This window comes from Heterodontus francisci, chromosome 14 (assembly GCF_036365525.1).
Source record: "Heterodontus francisci isolate sHetFra1 chromosome 14, sHetFra1.hap1, whole genome shotgun sequence".
In the NCBI taxonomy this organism is placed as follows: Eukaryota; Metazoa; Chordata; class Chondrichthyes; order Heterodontiformes; family Heterodontidae; genus Heterodontus; species Heterodontus francisci.
The window spans coordinates 95,307,824-95,334,261 of NC_090384.1; the positions used below are offsets into that span (position 1 = coordinate 95,307,824).

Consider the following 26,438-nt stretch of genomic DNA (forward strand, 5'->3'; position numbering starts at 1 on the left):
TAAAGAGAGAGAAAGAGAGAGAGAGAAAGAGAGAGAGAGAGTGAAAAAGAGAAAGAGAGGACAGAGAAACACAGAGAGCAAGACAGAAAAAGCAGAAAGCTAGAGGAAGAAACTTTTATTTTGTCTGTTAACACTGCCAGAGGAAAACACCTAACAATAATGCTGAATTCCATTACACTGAAAATTTGCCCAATTTTATGTCAATAGTTGCAATAGAAAGAATCAGGGTCCACCCCTGCCTTTTTTCGCCCTTGCCAAAGGTGAAACATTCACCTGATGTTTGCAGGCTTTCATAATACCTGGGTCAGAATGTGGGCAAGATTGCAGAATACCTGGGTCAGAATGTGGGCAAGATTGCAGAATACCTGGGTCAATGTGGGCAAGATTGCAGAATACCTGGGTCAGAATGTGGGCAAGACTGCAGAATACCTGGGTCAATGTGGGCAAGATTGCAGAATACCTGGGTCAGAATGTGGGCAAGATTGCAGAATACCTGGGTCAGAATGTGGGCAAGATTGCAGAATACCTGGGTCAATGTGGGCAAGATTGCAGAATACCTGGGTCAGAATGTGGGCAAGACTGCAGAATACCTGGGTCAGAATGTGGGCAAGACTGCAGAATACCTGGGTCAATGTGGGCAAGATTGCAGAATACCTGGGTCAATGTGGGCAAGACTGCAGAATACCTGGGTCAATGTGGGCAGGCTTGCATAATACCTGGGTCAGAATATGCGCAGGCTTGCATAATAACTTGGTGAAGTTAATATAAACAAACTGTTTGTAGATTGATAACATATAGCTAAAGTGATGATGCCCTGACAGCAGCTTATTTCTAACATTTCTTATGCTATAATCCTTAACCTGGTATATTTTGTAAAACAGCAACCTATGCTATTTGTTTAGCAATATATTTTGGACTACTAATTTTTTTTAACCAGATCACAGAAGAAAGTCTGGAATAGTCAGTTTTTGGATTAATTCTCAACTCCCCTGCCTTGTAATTTTGCAGTTAAGAAACCAATTGGGGTCCTGACCTGAAAATTTTAACACTGGGTCAGATGATACCTTGGAAGGAAAACTAGCCAGTTCATCAAGCACGCACATGCTTTTTATATTATGAATGCCAAATTATTTCAACAGCACAAATTTTAGAGGGGGAGAAAACAAAAATCCAAACATTGCTGACTGAGGTTAGAATGTGCCAATAAACAAAATGGGTTATTTAAACAAAAATTGCAAAAATTTTAAAAAGCACCACAAAATTCAAGTGTTGTGCATGCTTTCAATAACCGTCTAGTGGGTATCACACCTGTATGATGGCAACTGTACTCTGGCCACAAACCTCCCAAGTTCTCCCCTTCGGTCGTATCAGCACTATCCACACTAATGCTGGATTCTTCAAAATGCTGTTTCTCATCATATTCATAGTCACCCTAAAAAAAAAACATTGCATTTATTTGCTTGCACATGCAGTTTACAAAAAACAATCTTCTATATCACTTTATTTTGTATTCCTTCCTTAACTGGACACCAGATTAGGTAGATTATCAGCATTTTAAACTTTCCACCTGTAGCTCCTCAGTTTAAAATAAAATCAACATCAAACAAAACAGATCTCAAGTTCAGAATTGTATTACAGATTTTTTGAGAGTTTAAATATTGCACTTAAATGATCAGCACATTATCTGAAAACAACTGGCTATGCTGGTTTCACTGCAAGGAGAATTATGGTTGAAAATTGATGGCTTCATAGAGTCATAGAATGATACAGCACAGAGGAAGGCCGTGCGGTCTATTATACCTGTACTGGCTCTTTGAATTACTGTCACTGAATGTTATCTACATTTCAGATTCTGCAACATATTTCCAAAAGTATGCTTAAATATATTAAAAACTGAACCTAACCCACTACAACTCTTTCCTGTTGAATCAGACCAGTCAGCTGATTCTTAGAATATAGCACTGAAAATTAACGGAGTAAAAGTTAAAGGCTTTTCCACTTTAGCAAAAGTCAGTTAACATCTAATGCCTCAAAATTTTCTACAGGCATCAAACCTACAAAAACCTTTATTCAATATTTGCACAGCTTAAAAACAAAATATGGCCATGTTATGCAAAATGCTGCGCAAACTTAGTGTGTAAAATTTCACATAAAAGATGGAATTTAACGTTCTAAGAATAGCTATCAACCTCATCACATACCTCGAGCTTTTGGCCATCTGCGGTGTGCTTCTTCCTTCCTTGTCGCTGTCCTAGTCTTCGAAGTTGCACCAGTTCCTCCTCCAGCTCCTGCTGGCCTGAGACCAAAGCTGGATCAGAGCAGCCAGGAAAGAACCAGTCATCCTCAATCAGTTTTGTGCCACAGGAAGACAAGTCATTCAGACAGACAGCATGAGTGTAGACACACACGCACACACTGATTAGATCCCAGTGACTGTTGGTTATCTTGTGACTTCCCCAAAGTAAAATAGTTATTTCAGATTCAGTGGTGTGAACATTCTGCAACGATAGCTGATATATTAGCTCAAAGTGTCCAAGTAGTAACAGAGTTAAATTTGTAACTCTGATATCCTAGGAACAACCAATACTAAAACCGATTTATGCACGGATTTAGATTTCAAAATCATGGCATTTAATCTCTATTAAATCGAGTGAAGCAAAAACAGAAGATACTGTATTATATCTTTGCAATTATTATAGTATGAAAATATTTTTTGATTTCTCCAGCACCCACCACCCCCCCCCACCCCCAATTTCTGTCCATTCAAAAGTTAGGTTAAAACATCATTTTGGTTAACAAAATGGCTCATTTAGAGTACAATGTTTAGCCACTATGGATTAAAACAGCTTTACTGTTTATTATTACATTTAATCTCAAAAGTTCTGTTTGAGTAACGCATTCCATTTTAACAAAATATATAGAGTTTAATCGGCTGTTTAATGCAGCAGAAAAATTTGACCAATATTGTTAAAAATTAATTAAAATCTCTACTTAATCCAAAGGATTTCAATTATCCAATGTCAGTACTTTTAGTTGTATGGTTTGTACCTGCTTCTGAATAAGTATTTGGCAATTTGCAAATCAGCATTAAACTTTGCCGCACACATAACAGCTATAGCTTAAATTTAGAACCTTTAATAATTTCAGTAACTGAATAACACAAAACGCATTAAAGTATTCATGAGCGCCTTAAACCAAGGGAGCAAACCATTCATGATCTCCTTAAACCAAGGTGTAAACCATTCATGACCGTGACTGCGACAAAGGTAAACTTTCCCTTAAATTTCATCATGGATGTAGGTAGAACAAGGATAGAAGTTCTGCTGAGGGAATATGAGCAGCTGGGGGCTAAATTAAAAAGCAGTATCAAAACATCTCCAGATTACTACCTGAACCACAAGCAAATTGGCACAGGGTCAATAAAATTAAAGAGGTAAATGCGTGGCTTAAAGATTGGTGTGGGAAAAATGGGTTCGAATTCATGGGACATTGGCACAAGTACTGGGGAAGGAGAGAGCTGTTCCGATGGGATGGGCTCCACCTGAAGAATGCTGGGACCAGAGTCCTGGTGAATCGCATAACTAGGGCTGTAGATAGGGCTTTAAACTAAATAGTGGGGGGAGGGTTCAGTTGCATGGAAAATTAGGAAGTCAAAGTTAAAGGAAAAGGTAGGAGTGCAGGTTCAGTGATGAGGCTGACTGTCACCAGAAAAAAAAAGGAAGGGACAGAACGTGTGAACGTCATATTGCACCGAGGAATCGTACAAGAGTAGGGAACTTTGATAATAGAATAAACTTAAAGGCTTTGTATCTGAATGCACGCAGCATTCGAATAAAATAAATTAGTTAACAGCGCAAATAGAGACGAATGAGTATGATTTAGTGGCGATTACTGAGACGTGGTTAAAGGGAAACCAGGTTTGGGAACTGAATATCCAAGGGTACTCAGTATTTTGGAAGGATAGGCAGGAAGGAAAAGGAGGTGGTGGAGCTTTGTTAGTAAAGGAAGAGATCAGCGCTGTAGTGAGAAACAATATAGGTACTGGAGATCAAGACGTAGATTCAGTCTGGGTAGAAAGAAGAAATAGCAAGGGAAAGAAATCCCTGGTGGGGGTAATCTATAGGTCCCCAAACAGTAGTTCTGCACTGGAGCACAGTATAAACCAGGAAATACTGGGGGCTTGTAAGAAAGGTATGGCAAAAATCATGGGTGATTTTAATGTGCATATAGACTGGGTTAATCAAATTTGCAAGGGTAGACTCGAGGGAGAGTTCATTGAATGTATTAGAAATTGTTTTTTGGAGCAATGTGTTGTGGAACCAATCAGGGAGCAGGCTATTCTAGATATGGTATTATGTAATGAGGTGGGATTAATTAATGATCTTATAGTTAAGGATCCTCGAGGGAAGAATGACCATAGCATGTTAGAATTTCAAATTCAGTTTGAGGGCGAGAAATTGGAGTCCCACACTAATGCCCTGGAGTTAAAGGTAATTAATTATGCATGAAGACAGATGTGGCCCTAGTGGACAGTGCAGGAAGACTAAAAGGTAGGACAGTTGATGAGCAGTGGCAGATGTTTAAGGAGATATTCAATTCCTCCCAACTAAAATATATTCCGGAGAGGAAGAAAGATTCTAAGAGGGAGAAAAAACATCCATGGCTAAGCAAGGAAGTTAAGGATAACATAAAGACAAAAACTAAGGCATACCACATTGCAAAGGCCAGTGGCAGGCTGGAAGATTGGGAAACTTTTAAAGATCAACAAAGGATTACTAAAAAAGTAATAAAAAGAGCAAGAGTAAATTATGAAAGAAAACTAGCGCAAAATATAAAAACAGATAGCAAAAGCTTCTATAAGTATATAAAAGGGGAATAGCTAAAGTGAATGTTGGTCCTTTGGAGGATGAGACTGGGGAGTTAAATAGAGGGGAACACAGAAATGGCAGAGACACTAAATCAGTATTTTGCCTCAGTTTTCATGGTGGAGGACACTAGTACCAACCCAATGCTAACAGGTAATGCAGAGGTTATAGAAAGGGAGGAACTTGGAACAATCATCACCAGGGAAAAAGTACTGAGCAAACTATTGGGATTGAAGGCAGACAAGTCCCCAGGGCCTGATGACTCACATCCTAGGGTCTTAAAGGAAGTGACAGCGGAGATAATGGATTCATTGGTTATAATATTCCAAAATTCCCTGGATGTGGGAAAGGTTCCAGTGGATTGGAAAAAAGCCATATAAACGCCCTTATTCAAAAAGGGAAGGAGACAGAAAGTAGGAAACTATAGACCAGTTAGTTTAACATCTGTCGTTCGGAAATTGTTAGAATCCATTATTAAGGAAATAGTAACAGGATATTTAGAAAGACAAAATGCAATCCATCAGAGTCAGCATGGTTTTATGAAGGGTAAATCGTGTTTGACTAATTTGCTAGAGCTCTTCGAAGCTGTAAGTAAAGTGGATAATGGGGATCCTGTAGATGGAGTATATCTGGACTTCCAGAAGGCATTTGATAAGGTGCCGCACAAAAGGTTAATACACAAGGTAAGATCACGTGGGGTTAGGGGTAATTTATTAGCTTGGATAGAAGATTGGCTAACCGACAGAAAACACAGAGTCGGGATAAATGGGTCTTCTTCTGGTTGGCAAGATGTAACTAGTGGGGTGCCATAGGGTTCGGTCCTCAGGTCCCAACTATTTACAATCTATATTAATGACTTGGATGCAGGGATAGAAGGTACCATAGTCAGATTTGCAGATGACACTAAAATAGGTGGGATAGTAAGTTGCAATAAAGAAATAAGAAATTTACAAATGGAATAGAAGACGAGAAAGGCAAATTATCTAAATGGAGAGAAACTTCAGAGTGCTTCGGTGCAGAGGGATTTGGGTGTCCTCGTGCATGAATCGCAGCCAACTAGTTTGCAGGTACAGCAGGTAATAAAGAAGGCAAATGGAATTTTGGCATTTATTGCTAAAGGAAGAGTATAAAAGTAGGGAAGTGTTGCTGCAACTGTACAAGGCATTAGTGGGACCGCACCTGGAGTATTGCGTACAGTTTTGGTCCCTTTACTTGAGGAGGAATGTAGTTGCATTGGAGTGAGTTCAGAGGAGGTTCATTAGATTGATTCCAGAGATGAGGGGTTTGTCTTATGAAGAGAGATTGAGCAGTTTTGGTTTTTACTCTCTAGAGTTTAGAAGAACGAGAGGAGATCTAATTGAGGCATACAAGATGATTAAGGGAATAGACAAAGTAGATGTAGAGAGGACGTTTCCTCTTGTGGGGCAATCCAGAATGAGGGGTCATAGTTTTCGGAGAAGGGGTAGCAGATGTAAAACAGAGATGAGGAGAAATTACTTCCCTCAAAAGGTCGTGAGTCTGTTGAACTCACTACCCCAGAGTGCAGTGGATGCCAAGACATTGAGTAAATTTAAGGAAGAGATAGACAGATTTTTAAATTAGTAATGGGTTGAAGGGTTATGGAGAACAGGCAGGAAAGTGGAGTTGAGGCCGAGATGAGATCATATTGAATGGCGGAGCAGGCTCGAGGGGCTGAATTGCCTGCTCCTGCTCCTAGTTCTTATGTTCTTATGGATGCATTTACAACAGGTTCCTGTCCCATCAGTCCGCTAAATTTTCCATTCCTTCTCCTGGTCATTTTTCTCACTAGCTAATGGGTAATTGAGTCTTTTACCATTGTTCGTCTCTACTGCCTTAGGTGAATATGTCAAAAATAGATTATCTCTCCTCATAGTTCTCGACCTGTCTTCAGCCTTTGAGATAGTTGACCACACTATCCTCATCCCACACCTCTCCACTGTCGTCCAGCTGGGTTAGACTGCTCTCACTTGGTTCCATTCTTATCTAATCGGAATCACGTGAAATGGCTTCAGTTCTGACGATGCCACCTTCCATACCAGCGCTTTTGATATGTCTTCCTTTCTCCTCAACCGAGTATTCACTTCCACCTTGGTAGACAGGACCCTCGACCATGTCCATTCCATTTCCTGCACTTCTGCTCTCACTTCGCCGCTCGATCCCAGAACAATTGGGTTCCCCTTGTCCTCACCTTCCATCCCACCAGCCTCCACATTCAACGGATCATCCTCCATCATTTCCATCACCTCCAGCGTGATTCCACCACAAAACACATTTTCCCTACCACCTCTTCCAGCATTCTGAAGGAACTGTTCCCTCCATGACACTCCACAATCATCCTCAATACCCACTCTCCTTTCCACAGCACCTTCCCTTGCAAATACAGGGAATGCAAAACCCACTCTTTTACCTCCTCCCTTCCCATTGTGCAGGGCCCAAAACACTCCTTCCAGATAAAAGAGAGATGTACTTGTAACTTATTTCAGTTTAGTATACTGTCGTTGCTGTTCGCAATGTGGTCTGCTCTATATTGGGGAGACCAAATGCAGATTGGGTGACCACTTTGTAGAACACCGCCATTCAGTTAGGTCACCTGTCATTATAATTCACAGCCCTTCTCCCGCTCTGACCTTGGCATCCTACACTGTTCCAAAAAGCTCAACATAAGCTTGAGGAACAGCACCTCATCTTTCAATTAGGCACTTTACAGCCTTCCAGACTCAACACTGAGTTCAACAAGTTCAGACCATAACCGCTGCCATTTGTTTGGATGGTAGCTGATTCTGCTATTCCCATTTATACGTCCTCTATTTTGTTTCATCTTTTGTTTCTTTACTTGTCTCATTACCATTTCCTTTTGTCTTGCATCATTGTCCCTTTTCTAATTTAATCTCTCCTGCCTTCCACCCTATCACAGACCTTCCCTTTTGTTCTGTCCCTCTCTTCCCCTACCTCTGTACATGATTAGATTAGATTAGAGATACAGCACTGAAACAGGCCCTTCGGCCCACCGAGTCTGTGCCGAACATCAACCACCCATTTATACTAATCCTACACTAATCCCATATTCCTACCAAACATCCCCACCTGTTCCTATATTTCCCTACCACCTACCTACACTAGTGACAATTTATAATGGCCAATTTACCTATTAACCTGCAAGTCTTTTGGCTTGTGGGAGGAAACCGGAGCACCCGGAGAAAACCCACGCAGACACAGGGAGAACTTGCAAACTCCACACAGGCAGTACCCAGAATCGAACCCGGGTCCCTGGAACTGTGAGGCTGCGGTGCTAACCACTGTGCCACTGTGCATGCTTAGAACTGATTACATCTCTAACTTTTTCTAGTTCTAATGAAAAGTTATTGACCCGGAACGTTAACTGTGTTTCTCTCTCTCTCTCTACAGATGCTGCCTGGGCTGCAGCTAATTCCAGAATTTTCTGTTTTTATTTCAGATTTCCAGCATCTGCAGTAACATTCTTTTGTAAATGAAGTTTTAAGTTCAATCTTTCCATCAGTTATTAATATCAGCAACATGGCCTTTAGAAATTTGATACCTCCAATTCAGAAAAAGTTTCATTCGACGTTGGGGAAACCACTCAGAATAACTGTCATTGGCATATAGACATAGACAGATAAGACTTGAACAGAAATCATTAACAGTCAGTAACAACAGGATTTTTGACTTCATGAGTGCGAAGAACACTTCAGAGAGTAGTAATCAGCTGAATACTAGAGTTATTGGGCGAGTGGTATATAAAATGTACACAAATGCATCTGCTAACTAACTCGTTTGCAAATATTAATGCAAAAGGAACATTCCCATCCATTTTGTGATTTTTAGATTGAGCACTGCAAAGATGTGCTACTCAAATAAAACAAGCTTGTCTCGGCATGCAAAGCAACAACGGGAACGATTAAAGACAATAACATAACTCAAGATGACCTCATACAAATTAGGCCAAACATTTATTTGTCATGCGAAGATAATGCCCTACATATGAAGGTAGAAAGAATCAACAGCAAACCATCTTTGATGGAAAATGTTCATCAGCATTTCTGAGTGTTATATATTCAGTTTAAAAAAAACAATTAAGTCACAGCACAGCAGCTTCTGGAGTGCACTACTGATGATTTCCAGGTAGTAAGTCCAAAGGCTAGAAATAAGCCGTAGTGCACTGCACGGGACCTGGTGACATGAACCTGCATGCACAAAACTGATGGGAAACTAAGCTCTTAATGGCTGGCCAAATCGCAGTTGCATTAGCAGTGGAGGGGGAAGTGGATGAAATCGCTGAGTGCTCATCAGGGATACGGTAAAGAAAAAGAAATATCAATAAAGTCATGCTCAACTGAAAGGGAACTACTGATCAGCTTTCGTCAACTTCAATCACAAATTCTTTCATATCTATTTCAGAAATGCAGCTACAAAGTCACAAATGTTGAAATTACATCGCCATGGAAACATTTAAAACACAGGCAAAAAAAATCAGAACTTAAAGGGTAAGCAAAGAAGCACAATTATGTTATGAACAAATTTATTAATACCACTTTTCAGTTTAACACAGTTGTGGGAAAAGCGTAACCTAATCCTTTGACTGCACATCTGTTTAGTTTCAGGTACATGAGTATATTCAAAGCCGTGTGTTAACATTCTCTGCACTTTTACTATTACACCAACTTCACTTTCTGATATTCAACATTACAGATTTATGCAAGACCCTAACTGTGCATTTTCTAGGGTCAAAAATGGCATCCATGATAGGCAAGGTGCCCAATCCTCAATGGATCAATGTAAAATCACTATTCCAAACTACATTCTGTTGCACCAGTAATGTACAAGATTGGAAACCTCTCAACAAGAAATCAGTCAATACCTATATGATAAACACATATGATCAGAGTTTATCCCAACATTGTTACAAATTCATTAGTTGTGCAATTTTTTTTTACTGGAATTTTTGATTCAACACAGTGGAATTTTAACATAATTCAATGTAATTAAGTTAGAAACTGGCTGGCTGGGCAATACTGGTGTTTGAAAGATGGCAAAAGTATCTTAGTTTGAAATTACATTTTCAACAACTATCATTGTATTGTGTTCCCTCAGCTTTTTCAGGTTGGCAGCCTGGCCCTAAAATTGGACTGTGGAACTTGCAAAAAGAACTAAAGTTGTGAAAAAAAAAATTTCCATGTTAAACTGTAATGAATTCTTTTAAGTTGTGTAATTAAGGTTTCATCTGTGTACAGCTGGTTTTTGAAATTTATAACTGGAGGCAACTGCACCCACCAGTGAGAGAGTGGATGCTGACCCTCATTTAAATAAAAGCTAAATAACTGAAGATTACAATCAGGGATATAATTTATAATAAAAACACAGACTAAGTGACATAACTAAAACAGACTGGATTAAATGCATTCTCAGTAAAACTATCTTTTTCAATAAGAAAAATCCATGACAGCACTGGTTTTGTGTCACAATGTTGTGCACTTCTTGTAACTTGGTGTGGAGCCATCTGCAGTCATGATGGCAGCAGTTTTCACGGAAACAGAAACGGCAAACAGGAAATTAAATAAAGCAGCAAATTGTGGAAAGAGCTTGCGTTCAGGCCTATGCATTCTTTCAATCATAAATAGTGATTTAAACTCAAAGGACTGGAGTAATTTGGACAGTTCACCTTGCAACACACTCCCAATCATTTCATACTTGCCACTAAAACATGTAATTCAACTGCACTTACAGCATAACTTTCATCAATGCTTAGAAGCTTTAGTTAAAACAGGAATCAAGGCCTGACCTGGATCCAGAGCTAAGCAAAGTCAACCTCTCCCACTTGGGAGTTTCATGCCTCTGTGCTGTGGAGACAGGCTGGTTCCAAGCTACAGTTGCAGTGTAAATGCTGACGCAGTTATGTGATTTAGAGAATGATGCTTTCTTGCAGATAGCTAATAGCAGAATATAAATCATGCCACACTGTGCCACAACTTGACACAGATTTTTGTCAGCCATGAAATGTTATTCTTTTATTAATAATGTATAGGTATGAATATCCCTTAGACAAGGACTTTTAACAGCAATTGTATGTATAATTTATTTTGTTTACTCAGTTCATCTCCCCTTCTAAATGTCGGGCTCAATATGATGGGGACATACCAATATAGTGTCATTAGAAGACAGGGCAAGCATCAATATAGCAATGATGAGTGAGCTCACTCTCACATATCAATAGGATGATGCAATGTCATTTGTTGGAATGATCACAGTGCTTGTTCAGCATCTTTAAAGGTCACCCTTAATGTATTCCAAAACAGAAGTCTGATTGAAGAATTTCTATTACTAATGTTTAACATGTTGATTACTTTTTTCATTTTAGAGGCTGTACATTTATTAGCAGGTACTGCAATACACCTCTGCGAGAGTGTTTCCAACCCTCCAGGATTGACCTGGTGTCTCCAAGAATTAAAGATTAATCTCCAGGACATTGCTACAAGTAACCCAGGAGAAAAATCAAAATGCTTTTTTTTCTTTAACATTTGCACTGTTGAGTTATAAAAATATTAGAGATGGGGAAAATTGGATGATTCTTGACTCAAACAGCCTATCAGGTAAAGAAGAGTCTGTTCCCTTTCCAGTTGGTGGGGAAAGGTGTTAGTTGTAAGGATTGACAAGTTGGGAGACCAATGGCGGGAGAGTGGAGGTGGGGTGGTTGGAGGCTGGACGTTATGTGACGAAACCTCAAGGAATATGTCCGGCCAGAGCTGACAACCTGGAGACTGAAGAAATCTGAAAGCTTTGCATGGGAACAGCTGATGTACCAAACACTTCATCTTGTAGTTGTCAAAAGAGATTTTGATAATGCAAGTGCAAGATCAATATAAACTCTGGCTCAAATAGCTACTAACACTCTGGGCATCAATCGGAATTAACAAAAGAAACTAGACCCTTAAATGGAACCGAACTGTAACATTCAACCGAATCATTTGCCTGTTAAATTAATTGCAATTAAAAAAAAACCCACATGATTTGTTCAAACTGAGAACCAGACAGCTCCATAATTTACCTTCTCTTTCTTCCTCAATTTGTGTCATCCGTAATTCCATGACAGCCCTTTCCTCTTTGGCCTGGCCCCGTGCCGCTTCAGAAACCATTTCTTGCCACTCGAGCAGCCGGCTCTGCAGCTCTTCGGCACTGCCAGATTCACTTGTCTACAGGGACATTACACAACTGTACAGTTAGTCATAAGTTTAATCTGATAATTACAAATTCATCTAGTTAATGCCATTAGAATTGGGAGTGCGTGACCATTAGATAAAAACATAATAATTGAGCACATTTACGTCTTGGGCGTATTTAGTTAACAGTACAACAAACGGATCTGAGCTTCAGAATAGTGCATCAAAACTGGCATAGGTGTGATCAGCCAAATGGTCTCCTTTTGCGTTGTCACTTATGACTATATTAAAGTTACTTTTCTTTTGTAAGTTAATTAATTCCTAAAAGATCATTGTCTTCAATTATTTGCCATTGAAAATGACATGATGAATGGGTATTCAGTAATTTTCAGATAGTGCTATAGGTATTCTAATTAGTTTAAAAATCAATAGAGCAGCACATTGAAGTAATACATAAAGTAGAACAAACCAAAGAATCTTATGTTTCAGGTCATTATTGCTGCCGACTATACAGATGGGTCTCTCAAAACCTTATTACTAATGAAACTGTAGTTCTGCAGAATGTCTTTATGGCAACAATACAAAGAAAAATTTAAGTCCTCACAATTCAAAATTGATCTATGACCCAAACAGAAGGTACTTTTTACTTGAATTCTCTAACGGTTACAATTATCATCAGGATTTATCTCCAGACTGTCACTAAAACTTTTTTGCTGTTTGGAGCAACTTGAGTTATTTTATGTCAGCTACACCATTTTCTTAGTCTGACCAACAGGTCTCCACAGTTCTTGTTAATATAATGTTATCATTCAAACAACAGTCACATAACTCTCAAACGCTAAAACTGATGCAAGAATGTGGAAATGCTCTGCGGCTTCCATTACTACACAAGCCAATTCACAGCAGGCTTTTTCAGGTCAAGTGTGTGGGGTAACACATATAGGAACAGACTTTCACAAAAACAGGCTATGCACTGAGACTGCAGGCACCAAGCCAGGTAGGCAAAAGGGAGAAAAAAAAAGCACAAAAGGCAAATTTGCCCAAATACCCCATGTAAAAAAACTACAAAAAGCATTAATAAAACAAAGTTCATCAATTTTTTAAAAATCCAACAGCACAGTTTGAGGCTGTTAAGACTGTGAAAAAATATGCAAAACCAGACTAAGTATAGTAGTACATGGATAAATTAAATACAAGACAAAGTATGCTAACCTGGGAAGTTGCCCGCTTGGTAACCTGCTCTAGATCTGCTTGCATTTTCTGTTGTTGCTCTTCATACAGTTCCAATTTTGCCAGAAGTTCCTCTGCAAGATAAATGCACCAACTTTTCAATAAATGGAAAAACAAAAAGACACAACATAATTAAAACTAGTTGCTGAACATACCATTTTGTGCCTTCAGCTTTTCAAGATCATTTGCTTTTTGTTCTAGCTCTCCGTTCTCCTCCTCCAGTTCAGCAATTCTGTTTCTGAGGGCAATTTGCAGCTGGTAGGGAGTTCCAGTCTAAATAAAAATTGTTTAATTGTTGAAAGCAATGGGATTTGTTTTTATTAACAAAAGCAATTCAAATTAAAAAAGGAGCCAGAATATTCTGCAGATATTTAATACAAGTGCTCCCTCTCCTTCCACTGGGTAATTCACTTTCTCCTGCATGCTTATGTCAATTCCCCATCATTTCGTAGTTAGAAAAGGTTGGTAGTGAACCAATCAGTAAATATAATTCTGCTAAATCAGCCAAATGGCAGATTTGATACATTTAGGGGGAAGCTAGATGAATACACGAGGGTGAAAGGAATAAAAGGATATGCTGAAAGGGTTAGAGGAGAGGAAGCTCGTGTGGATGGATGACATGGATCAGATGGGCCAAGTGGCTTTTTGGTGTTGTGTACATTCTCTGTAATTTACTGTAAAGTGTGATTAGTAGTAAACTGAGATTCAGATCTTCTGCCATTGCTCAGGAAAATACTCCTTCATTTGGCTGAGTCGAGACAGAAGGCTCACTATACACAAAACTCAAGAGTAGGAAAGCTCTCATGACCTCCGAGAGGAAGACGACTTCAATGGTTCAAGAAGCAAATATATCAAACTATCCTGCTTTCATTATGAGATTATGTCCTTGCATTTTAATTCTAACCAAATGAAAGAAAGACAGGTCTTTAATTAGCAATCACCAGATGTCAGAGGTTTCTATTTAAACATACCATTGCATTTCTTAGATCTTCTTCAACCTGCCTGATTTTGGATTTGGACCAAGCTTTCATTTTCAGGAATTTGGCCTCCGATTTAGCAGCCTCTTCCGTTTTAAGTTTTAGTTGTTCTTTAAAGAAAGAGAATGGAAGTAAACATATTGATCACATATTTTAACAATCTTATTAACACCAATGGAACAAACATCTGAAACTATTCAATTCACCGTTCAATTTGGCAGCAAACAAGTTCTGTAGTTCTAATGAAAAATGTGGGGTTTTTCTTGATAGAGTTATGCAGTTTTATGTTGGCCCCACGGAAATAATAGAAAGCTGCTAGCAGTCGATGCATTTTGTTAATGATATCTTCCATGGGAATTTTAGTAAAAGCAAATCTAGAAGGCAAAATGTTAGAAATACAACACTGTACCAGGCAAAACAAAATAGCGAGTACTGTGCTTATACAATGTGTTATTTGTCCCTTCTCACCTCTTGTGTGTTCAACACTGTCATTCTGTAGTGCAACAGACAACTTCCAGAAAGAGGTATAATGCTCAAGTTTAAATGGGTAGGTTATTGTGGCACAATCTTGGTCAGGACAGAACTACATTACAATGCCATGTAATATTAATAACATCCTCGTGTATCTCAGAACCCACAAAGAAATGAGTTGGCTGGCTTTGGTACCTCATGTCTTTTGTGGCTATTCTTTTCACTTAAGCAACAATATGGTTATCTTGTATTTCTTATCTATTTTTAGTTTCATTCTCATTCGCAGTGTTAACTTCACAAAAGACACCAAGTTTAACACATGAATTATTGACATCAGAATTGCTATTTGAATGAACAGGAGTAAAAGTCTGCGCATGTCTTATTTGTCGGGGGTATAAACGCTGAAGTGATAATTCAACAGGTTATCAATTCCAGAATCTACAAGATACTTTAAACAGCAATCAGACTACAAAATAATTGATTTAAAAAAATAAGATACCACACAAGTGGCAATACAAAGTCAACAAGGTATATGTGAAAATCAGAAATTAAGTAGTGACAGAAGTAATCAATGATTTTATAAGAGTAACTTTACAGTCATGTTAAATGCACTTTGTATGCACAGGAAAATGCAGTCATTATACTGCCCTCTAATGTCATGCCTGTATCTAAACAGAAATTATATGCCAGAACTATAGCAATTTAGAGAACAGAAGGTAGCAATTTGGCCCATCATATCTGGCTTGTTGCGAGAATAATCCAAAACTATGACCAACATATGCTCTTTTATAAGGCAGTATCTTCCTCTGCTTCAAATATTTATCCATTTTACCTTAAAAGTCTTTGCCTCAACTATTCCTTGTGGTAAAGCAACCCATGCTTCAAAAACCCTCTGCATAAAAATGTCCCTGAACAGTTATCCTTATTTCCTTAGCATCAATTTTGAATTAAAGATCCTTTGTTTCTTAATCCAGAGACAGAACACAGAACATAGAACAGTACAGCACAGTACAGGCCCTTCGGCCCACGATGTTGTGCCGAACCTTTAACCTACTCTAAGATCAAACTAACTACCTACTCTTCATTCTACTATCATCCACGTACCTATCCAAGAGTCGCTTAAATGCCCCTAACGTACCTGCTTCTACTACCACCGCTGGCAGCGCATTCCACGCACCCACCACTCTCTGTGTAAAGAACCTACCTCTGACATCTCCCCGAAACCTTCCTCCAATCACCTTAAAATTATGCCCCCTGGTGATAGCCCTTTCCACCCTGGGAAAAAGTCTCTGGCTATCCACTCTATCTATGCCTCTCATCATCTTGTACCCCTCTATCAAGTCACCTCTCATCCTTCTTCGCTCCAATGAGAAAAGTCCTAGCTCCCTCAATCTTTCTTCGTAGGACATGCCCTCCAGTCCAGGCAGCATCCTGGTAAATCTCCTCTGCGCCCTCTCTAAAGCTTCCACATCCTTCCTATAATGAGGCGACCAGAACTGAACACAATATTCCAAGTGTGATCAAACCAGGGCCTTATAGAGCTGCAGCATAACCTCGTGGCTCTTAAACTCAATCCCCCTGTTAATGAAAGCCAACACACCATACGCCTTCTTAACAATCCTATCAACTTGGGTGGCAACTTTGAGCGATCTATGGACATGGACCCCAAGATCCCCCTGTTCCTCCACACTACCAAGAATCCTGTCTTTAAGCCTGTATTCCGCATTCAAATTCGACCTTCCAAAATGAATCACTTCACACTTTTCTAGGTTGAACTCCATCTGCCACTTCTCAGCCCAGCTCTGCATCCTGTCAATGTCCCATTGCAACCTACAACAGCCTTCCACACTATCCACAACTCCAGCAACCTTCGTGTCATCGGCAAACTTGCTAACCCAGCCTTCCACTTCCTCATCCAAGTCATTTATAAAAATCACAAAGAGCAGAGGTCCCAGAACAGATCCTTGTGGAACACCACTGGTCACCGAGCTCCAGGCTGAATACTTTCCATCTACTACCACCCTCTGACTTCTATGGGCCAGCCAATTTTGTATCCAGACAGCCAACTTTCCCTGAATCCCATGCCTCCTTACTTTCTGAATGAGCCTACCATGGGGAACCTTATCAAACGCCTTGCTAAAATCCATATACACCACATCCACTGCTCCTCCTTCATCAATGTGTTTTGTCACATCCTATTTCTTCTACCAGAACCTTTGATTATTTTAAATACCCCTATTAAATATCCTTTTAAGCCTTCTCAGCTACAGTGGGCATAGTCCAACAGTCTCTCTTCGTCACTAAAGTTTCTCATCCCTTGTAACATTCTCTCTCCCCAAACTATCATGTAAACCTTAAGTGTCACAAAAGAAGTTTGCTGTAGAGTTATCAAATAGTTTCAGTTGTGCTATGGGCTGTCCAGGCATTAAAATTTGCTGCTTAGAGACAATTTAAAAATAATACTTTGCGTACCACTCTCCTTGTGAGAACACCATGAATGAAAAGGATTCCCCGAACTCCTATGTGATGTCGAGGCCAGGGAGTTTTGCAAAAAAAATAAACATCAGCTCCCTGGCAAAAGTGATTTGATACTTGCACCAAAATCAGCAAGGAAATTAATCACTCCATCCTTCCTGTACATTCCCTTTGGTCCATTTCACAAACCCGACGAAAGCAATAATTGTAACAGGGACTAAATCTGCTGGGACTTTTCTTATCACATATCCTTGAAAGACTACGGAGTGACTCCTGACAACGCAGTGATCGCAGACATCATCAGTGCGTGCGAACATTTGCCAGCTTGCAGTATGAATGTGCGCATGTGCGCGGTGATGTCACCACACAATGCTGTGATTGCCGCCTCCATTTCCCCTAACAGTACCAGACTCCTTCCTGCCACACCCACTTCATTAGCTGCTTTCAATTTCCCGCTCCCTGCTACTCGCCGCTCCATCCCGCCCTCACAGCTTCCCCCTCTCAGCCATTCGCTCCTGTCCTCGCCGATGCCTTCCTTCAGCCATTCGCTATCACCCTCGCTTCCCCCCTCACCGCCAAAGCAGCACTGTGTGGAGCAAGCAGCCAGGCGGGTGACAGGGTGATGCTGGAGCGAGGTGCTGAGAAAGGGGGGAGGGCGAAGGGGGAAGAAGAGGCAAGGCCTGGAGCGAGTGGCCAAGGTGGGGTGGGGGGGGCAGAAGCGGGTAGCGTGTGGCCGAAGCGGCAAGACAAGGAGCAAGCACCTGAAAGGAGGGAAGCGGCGAGGGCAGGAATGAATGGCTAAGGGATGGCAGCAGGGAGCAAGCAGTGAGCCGACGGGCGCGGGAGGGAGCGGTGATCACAGCCATTGAGGGGGTTTGAGTTTAATTTGTTTTTTTTTAAAATGACAAATTGAGCAGTGCCCACAGACAGCGACGTTTCAGTGAGGAGGCCGCACTTGCACACGTGCCAATACTGCGCCAGCTAATGGTTGCATTATCAGCAAACACAGCCTAAAAACTATTGATCAAAGGATCTGACCAGGACATAGGAACATAAGGAATAAGAGGAGTAGGCCATACAGCCCTTCGAACCTACTCCACTATTCAGTAAGGTCATGGCTCATCTTCAACCTCAACTTCACTTTCCTGGCCAAAGCACATATTCCTTGATTCCTTTAGAGTCCAAAAATCTATCATTCTCAGTCTTCAATGGCTAAGCACTCACAGCCTTCTGGGCTAGAGTTCCAAAGGTTCACAACCCACAGTGAAACAAATTCTCATCTCAGTCCTAAATGGCCTTCTGATAGAAAGATGAGAATTTATATAGCTCTTCTCACAACCGCAGAGTGGATCAAAGCATTTTGCAGCCACGGGATTACTTCTGAAGTGTATATGATGTTGTGATATCATGCAGGAAACATGGATCCAATTTGCACAAAGCAAGGTCTCACAAACAGCAATGTAATAGATAATCTGTATTGTAATTTATTAGGTAATTTAGCTGAAATATGTTATAAAATGCATCAAATAGTTCTACCAATGGATAATTTTAAACCACAATCTACTGGGTAATATGAAGAAATATTGTATGAAGTGGACCATCACTGGCACATCAAAAACATGAGTCAACCTCAAGTAATTACCTTTCAATTCTTCAGTCTTCTGTTTAGTAGCATCATCCACAGTCGCAGTTGTCTCTCGTGCTACAGAAACATTGCTGTGCAAATCTTGCAATTGTTTCTCGAGTCGTAATTGATGTTGTTCCTTCTCAGTCAGTTCAGCTTCATGTTTCTCCTCGATAGCACGCAACTGAATGCATTGCTTTTTTTGCATATTTTTCAAGTCCGTCTCATGCCTTTCCATCAGATCTCTTAGCTGGGCTCTCATCACATGCTTTTCAGCATCAAGCTTAGCCTCAAGATTGTCTTTTTCTAACTGAAGGATCTTCATTTTTTGAATCATCTCCTGAAAAATTCAAAATAGCATAATGATTTTCCTTCAATGAGAAGTGCAAACCAAAAGGATGCTTACAAACTTTATGTTGAAATATAAAAAAGTTGCCTTCCTAAGTAGCAATACAAAATATATGAAATGAACAATAACCCAATACATGAGACAGCAGTTGAAGCTGTCAAGAACTTTCTTTTGGGCCTCCTTATCTCGAGAGACAATGGATACGCGCCTGGAGGTGGTCAGTGGTTTGTGAAGCAGCGCCTGGAGTGGCTATAAAGGCCAATTCTGGAGTGACAGGCTCTTCCACAGGTGCTGCAGAGAAATTTGTTTGTTGGGGCTGTTGCACAGTTGGCTCTCCCCTTGCGCCTCTGTCTTTTTTCCTGCCAACTACTAAGTCTCTTCGACTCGCCACAATTTAGCCCTGTCTTTATGGCTGCCCGCCAGCTCTGGCGAATGCTGGCAACTGACTCCCACGACTTGTGATCAATGTCACACGATTTCATGTCGCGTTTGCAGACGTCTTTATAACGGAGACATGGACGGCCGGTGGGTCTGATACCAGTGGCGAGCTCGCTGTACAATGTGTCTTTGGGGATCCTGCCATCTTCCATGCGGCTCACATGGCCAAGCCATCTCAAGCGCCGCTGACTCAGTAGTGTGTATAAGCTGGGGATGTTGGCCGCTTTAAGGACTTCTGTGTTGGAGATATAGTCCTGCCACCTGATGCCAAGTATTCTCCGAAGGCAGCGAAGATGGAATGAATTGAGACGTCGCTCTTGGCTGGCATACGTTGTCCAGGCCTCGCTGCCGTAGAGCAAGGTACTGAGGACACAGGCCTGATACACTCGGACTTTTGTGTTCCGTGTCAGTGCGCCATTTTCCCACACTCTCTTGGCCAGTCTGAACATAGCAGTGGAAGCCTTACCCATGCGCTTGTTGATTTCTGCATCTAGAGACAGGTTACTGGTGATAGTTGAGCCTAGGTAGGTGAACTCTTGAACCACTTCCAGAGCGTGGTCGCCAATATTGATGGATGGAGCATTTCTGACATCCTGCCCCATGATGTTCGTTTTCTTGAGGCTGATGGTTAGGCCAAATTCATTGCAGGCAGACGCAAACCTGTCGATGAGACTCTGCAGGCATTCTTCAGTGTGAGATGTTAAAGCAGCATCGTCAGCAAAGAGGAGTTCTCTGATGAGGACTTTCCGTACTTTGGACTTCGCTCTTAGACGGGCAAGGTTGAACAACCTGCCCCCTGATCTTGTGTGGAGGAAAATTCCTTCTTCAGAGGATTTGAACGCATGTATAAAAAAGTTGCCTTCCTAAGTAGCAATACAAAATATATGAAATGAACAATAACCCAATACATGAGACAGCAGTTGAAGCTGTCAAGAACTAAATGAACAAATATGCACCTAAACTGAAGTAGCTGATAAGGAAGTGAAGAGCAATATGATGGATAGGGATTCTGTTACATCATAAGAGGCTACATACCTTTACTATCTACTCGCGGATCCCACGATGTTGCCTGTGATGTGTTACAAGAAAATGGTGGTACAGGACGCTGATCTACAGTGTCACTTAGTGGCCATAGCCTGAAACTACAGTGCCACCAGCATCTGTTTACATTGGAAATTGTTATAACTGATTATATAGACATTTTCAATGCTAAGCATTAACAAAGGGAAAACAGGAAGTGACGAGGACAGGAAGCTTAAAGAAAACAAGATTTTATTATGTAGTATTACATTGATATGTTTTGGAGATGCTGTCTGTCACTTTAAATTTTATTACTGAAAGAGAATTCCTTAGCTGACCCAATGCAGAGATCTTTCCCTCCATTATCAATTCACAGAATAGTAGGCAACGCTTTCTTCACCTGTATCTGCTGGTCTCTCCCGTCAAGCTCTTTCTGCAGCACATCTACAACTTGTGTCCTTCCCATTAGTACCTCCTCCTTTTCATGCAATTTTTGTTTGAGGGCTTTCAACAACTGAAGGAATTAACAGAGTGAACAATATGAATTCCTAAATACAAAAGAAAAATCTCATGCTAGCACCAACATTTGTAACTGCAACGCTCCAACCAGTGGGTCATCGTCTGACCTTATTTTTATGTTAGAAATTGGTGTTAATTATACTACGGGGTGAAAGCTTTGCATATCATGACATTCCTTTATCTACATTAACCCATTTATTTTAAATTGCCTGATGACACCATCAAATTGCATACATAGAATTATCAAATGTACGGGCTCAGCCTGTGTTTACTAGCATCACCAACAGTAATTTCTAGCCTAAAGATACTTACTGGTTTACTAGAAAAGAATGTGTAACACATGATAGTGTTAAAATCCATGTTTAAAAGCACAATGAAGAATAGCAACATTGAAAATAAATGATACCCTGGAAAATCTCTAAATCTGCTCAATGTAGAGAGATAGCAAACAAGGCTGAACCTTGCTTGACGGCTCCAGAAGGGAGAAAATGATCAAGAATTGGAAGGAGGAAAAGAAGCTGCAGTGAGAATGCCCAACAAGTTTGATAAAACTGGAATGGGGAGTTGCAGGGGAGGTGGGGGGGTAAGAAGAGGAAGAAGGAATGGAGAAGAGCAAGGTCCAAGGCCATTGCACATCTAGGCATAAACAAAGCTATAATTTTTGACAGCTGTGCCCACATTAGATTTGGAACCAGAGAACAATTACAGCACAGAAGGAAGCCATTCAGCCCATCATGTCCGTGCTGGCCGAAAAAACTAGCCGCCCAATCTAATCCCACCTTCCAGCACCTGGTCCATAGCCTTGCAGGTTACAGCACTTCAGGTACAAGTCATGGTACCTTTTCAAAGAACTGAGCGTTTCTGCCTCCACCACCGTACTTGGCAGCGAATTCCAGACACCAACCACCCACTTGGTGAAAAAGTTTTTCGTGTCCCCTCTACTCCTTCTACCAAACATCTTAAATCTGTGCCCCCTGGTAACTGACCTCCCCGCCAGGGGAAACAGGTCCTTCCTGTCTACTTTATCAAGGCTCCTCATAATTTTGTACACCTCAATGAAGTCACCCCCTCAGCCTCCTCTATTCCATGGAAAACAACCCTAGCCTATCCAACCTTTCTTCATAGCTACAACTTTCAAGCCCTGGCAACATTCTTGAAAATCTCCTCTGTACTCTCTCCAGAGCAATTACGTCCTTTCTGTAATGTGGTGACCAGAACTGTACACAATACTCCAGCTGTGGCCTAACTAGTGTTTTATACAGTTCCAGCATCACATCCCTGCTTTTGTATTCTATACTTCAGCCAATAAAGGAAAGAATCCAGAAGCCTTCTTCACCACTCTATCTACCTGTCCTGCCACCTTCAGTGACCTGGGGACTTGCACTCCAAGGTGCTCCACTCCACTTCTACTACCCCTCTCAATATCCTCCCAGTTATTGTGTATTCCCTCGCTTTATTTTCCCTCACCAAATGCATTCTCTCACACTTATCTGGATTGAATTCCATTTGCCACTTTCCGGCCCACTCAACCAATCATTCTGGAGTCTACAGCTATCCTCTTCACTATTAACGACACTGCCAATTTTTGCGTCATCAGCAAATTTCACAATCATGCGTCTAACATTTAAATCCAAATCATTCCGGGTACTGCCTGTGTGGAGTTTGCAAGTTCTCCCTGTGTCTGCGTGGGTTTTCTCCGGGTGCTCCGGTTTCCTCCCACAAGCCAAAAGACTTGCAGGTTGATAGGTAAATTGGCCATTATAAATTGTCACTAGTATAGGTAGGTGGTAGGGAAATATAGGAATAGGTGGGGATGTTTGGTAGGAATAGGTGGGGATGTTTGGTAGGAATATGGGATTAGTGTAGGATTAGTATAAATGGGTGGTTGATGTTCGGCACAGACTCGGTGGGCCGAAGGGCCTGTTTCAGTGCTGTATCTCTAATCTAATCTAATCTAATTAATATATACCACAAACAGCAAGGGACCAAACAACGAGCCCTGTGGAACACCACTAAAAACAGCTTTCCATTCGCAAAAACATCCGTCAACTACTACCCGGTTTCCTGTCCCTGAGCCAATTCTGGATCCAACTGCCACATTTCCCTGTATCCCATTGGCTTTCATTTTACTGACTAGTCTGCCATGCGGGACCTTATCAAATGCCTTACTAAAATCCATGTAGACCACATCTACTGCACTACCTTCATCAATCCTCCCTGTCACTTCCTCAAAAAACTCAATCAAGTTAGTAAGACATGACCTCCCCCTAACAAATCCATGCTGACTATCCCTGATTTTAAGTGACATGTTTATCCTGTCCCTCAGAATTGACTAACAATTTACCCACCATCGAGGTCAGACTGACCAGCCTATAATTATTTGGCCTATCCCTCGCACCCTTTTGAAACAATGGTACAACATTCGCAGCCTCCAATCCTCTGGTACCTTACCTGTATCTAATGAAGATGATCCTCAGCACATCTGCTATTTCCTCCCTGGCTTCCTTTAACAACCTGGGATGCAATCCATCCAGTCCTGGCAATTTATCTACTTTCAAGAATGAAAGGCCCTCTAGTACTTCCTCTCTCATTATGCTTATTGTATCCACAAAAAAGTTCCCTTGTATATCTCTGATAGGCCCCACCGTTTCCTGAGTTATCCTCTTGCTCTTAACATACTGATAAAATATCTTTGGGTTTTCCTTGATTTTACCTGCCAATAATTTTTCATGTTCTCTCTTTGCTTTTCTAATTTCCTTTTTTACTTCATCCCTGTACTTTCTATACTCATCTAGGCTTTCTAAAGTATTAAGATATTTGTGATCCTCATAAGCTTTCTTTTTCTGCTTTAACTTACCCTGTAAGCTTCTAGATAACCAGGGGACTCTAGATTTGGCAGTACCACCCTGTATCTTTGTGGGGACATGCCTACACTGTGCCTGTAGTATTTTGCTTTTGAATGCCTCCCATTGGTTTGCCACTGATTTTCCTTCAAGTAGCTGTACCCAGTCCACTTTTGCCATGTCACTTCTGTTTCGTAAAATTTGCCTTGCCCCAATTTAGAACCTTTGCTCCTACTTTATCTTTGTCCTTTTCCATGATTAGGCTAAAACTATTATAATCACTATGTCCAAAATGGTCACTCATGTTACTTCATCCACTTGCCCTGCTTCATTTCCTAAAACTAAATCTAGAATTGTGCCCCCTCTCATTGGGATTATCACGTGCTGGCTAAAAAGGTTCTCTTGAACGCAGTTCAAGTATTTCGCCCCCTCTGTGCCCTTCACACTGTTTGGATCCCAGCTGATATTGGGTAGTTGAAATCCCCAACTATTACTGCCCCATCATTTTTGCACTGAGAAATTTGCCGACATATTTTGGCATTCCACTTTGAAAACAGGACAGCACTGCATACAAAAATGCTTTCCAAATCATCTAGCTACATCCTGATAGTGGCTATATGATTTCTAGATTAAATTCTCAGAATCCAGCAACAGTTTGATAAATAATGCATGCAGTAATGCATTGGCAAAACGTTACAACTTTTTTTAAAAAGTTGTAACTTGAGGATTTTGCCCATTGTATTTAAAAGGAACTGAATCCATCACACTTGCTTTTCTGAATGTCTGAATGGACACAGCAAATTGTTTTTGTTAAATAGTCTTAAATCATGAAAAACTAACAAAAATAGCACTGCATTCATTACAGCTGAAATACAATTTAGATGCCCCTCCTAGGGATTTAACAATTTATTGCTATCCAGGTGAAGAAGCAAGTTGATTTGTGCCAGGTGTATTTGATACTTTATAGACAGAGATAAGTTGATCAGCAAAAAAGTCATAATTTTTTTACATGCATGTTGGCTTCGTTGTTGAACAGAAGCCACTTAATCAATGACAGACACCTGATGAAACGACTACATGACTTGGAAAAATTGTAAACAGGTAACTAATTCATAAACCTTGGCAATATCTCAGTGCAGAACAAACCTCTGCACACAAAGGAGAATGCTTTACATGATTCTACAATATGGGAGAATTATAAACTGACCTAGGGTACATGAGCAGTACGATGATCAAGCTATTATTCTACAATTACTAATTTTATCGAAGTATGGATATTTACCAGTGTTGCTGGTATAAATTAGGTTTGTGTCTGTAACAAAGTAAAATTAAGGTGTTCTTTGTGTTAAGTCAATGGAAATTGATTAGAGACATTAGAGTCAGAAATAAGGAGGAGCCAAGGCAAGATAGGATAGATTAAATTGAGATTTTTTATTTCAGTTTGTATAATACAGATTAAGTTGAGCAGGCAATTGTGCAATGATGCTAGAAAAATGTTTTTCAAGTTTCTTTCCGCAAAGACAGATTAAAAAAAAAACTGGCCTAAACTAACTTTTCAGTAGCAAAAATCTGTGACTTCAATTATAACTAGAACTTAAAGCAAAAAAAAAACAAAAACACTCTTTTGGTAAAAATGAGTCAATAAGGCTGCTATGGAATGAGGGAAGGGGTCTTGGTGAGACAGGCCAGGATGGAGGGGGTCTCAGTGTCGCAGGCTGGGAGGGATGGGGTCTCAGTGAGGCAGGGAGGAAGTGAGGTAGGGAGGAGGTCTCAGTGAGGCTTTCCAGGAGGGAAGGGGGGGGGGGGGGGGTCTCAATAAAGGAGGCAAGCAGAAAAAAAAATAGAAAAACAACAAAAAAGGACAAACACAGTGATTTTACACATAGCCATTGAGCAGCTTTAGTTTTCAGCTCACCAAAATGCTTTCCCAATTTGTGGCAAATTGAATTTGCTAACCCGACAACATTCCTTGATTTTTCTAATTAAAATAATTAATTTCTGCTGTCAATAGCAAGAGAGAGAAAATTTGATATATTTATTCCCCTCACGTCTGATCTAATCTTTAAAAATTCCAAAGAGGTCATATTTATACTACAAATTTAAAAAAAGGAATTTTTGCTTCTTGGAAGTAACAGGTCCCTGCTCAATTTCTATAGCAGCGTAAGTCACAAAACTACAGAATTGTCAAGAATATTTGTAAAATCTAGGGTTTGGAGGACACTTTTGATTATTATTTCTTTTGGTGCGATTTCCTTCTAGACAAGAGCCACCATTAGTTTTTCCAATGGGAAACCTGCATTTTAACTTTACCCACTACCCAGTATTTTTATGATTAAAATACAACAATGTTCACCTTATTTACATTATGTATTGCCACAGTTGTTTTCTTCAAGTGACATACCAGGGAGCTGCAGATGGTTGTTTGGCCAGCCAA

At 40.5% G+C, this 26,438-nt stretch overlaps 1 protein-coding gene across 2 annotated transcripts in view; it reads right to left on the reverse strand.

The window, feature by feature from the left end:
* The window catches only part of LOC137377163 (golgin subfamily B member 1-like), an 83,824-nt gene that overhangs the window by 34,990 nt on the left and 22,396 nt on the right, over window positions 1-26,438 (reverse strand). The window contains exons 9-16 of one of the 2 annotated variants that reach the window (XM_068046570.1): window positions 21,043-21,156; window positions 18,854-19,175; window positions 14,260-14,375; window positions 13,444-13,561; window positions 13,271-13,362; window positions 11,947-12,091; window positions 2,202-2,308; window positions 1,342-1,432 (exon numbers count right to left, since the gene is read on the reverse strand). In XM_068046570.1, the coding sequence (XP_067902671.1) occupies window positions 1,342-1,432; window positions 2,202-2,308; window positions 11,947-12,091; window positions 13,271-13,362; window positions 13,444-13,561; window positions 14,260-14,375; window positions 18,854-19,175; window positions 21,043-21,156 (1,105 nt within the window). Of the gene's footprint in view, window positions 1-1,308; window positions 1,433-2,201; window positions 2,309-11,946; window positions 12,092-13,270; window positions 13,363-13,443; window positions 13,562-14,259; window positions 14,376-18,853; window positions 19,176-21,042; window positions 21,157-26,438 lie in introns of both variants that reach the window. The other variant, XM_068046569.1, reaches the window with a different exon arrangement.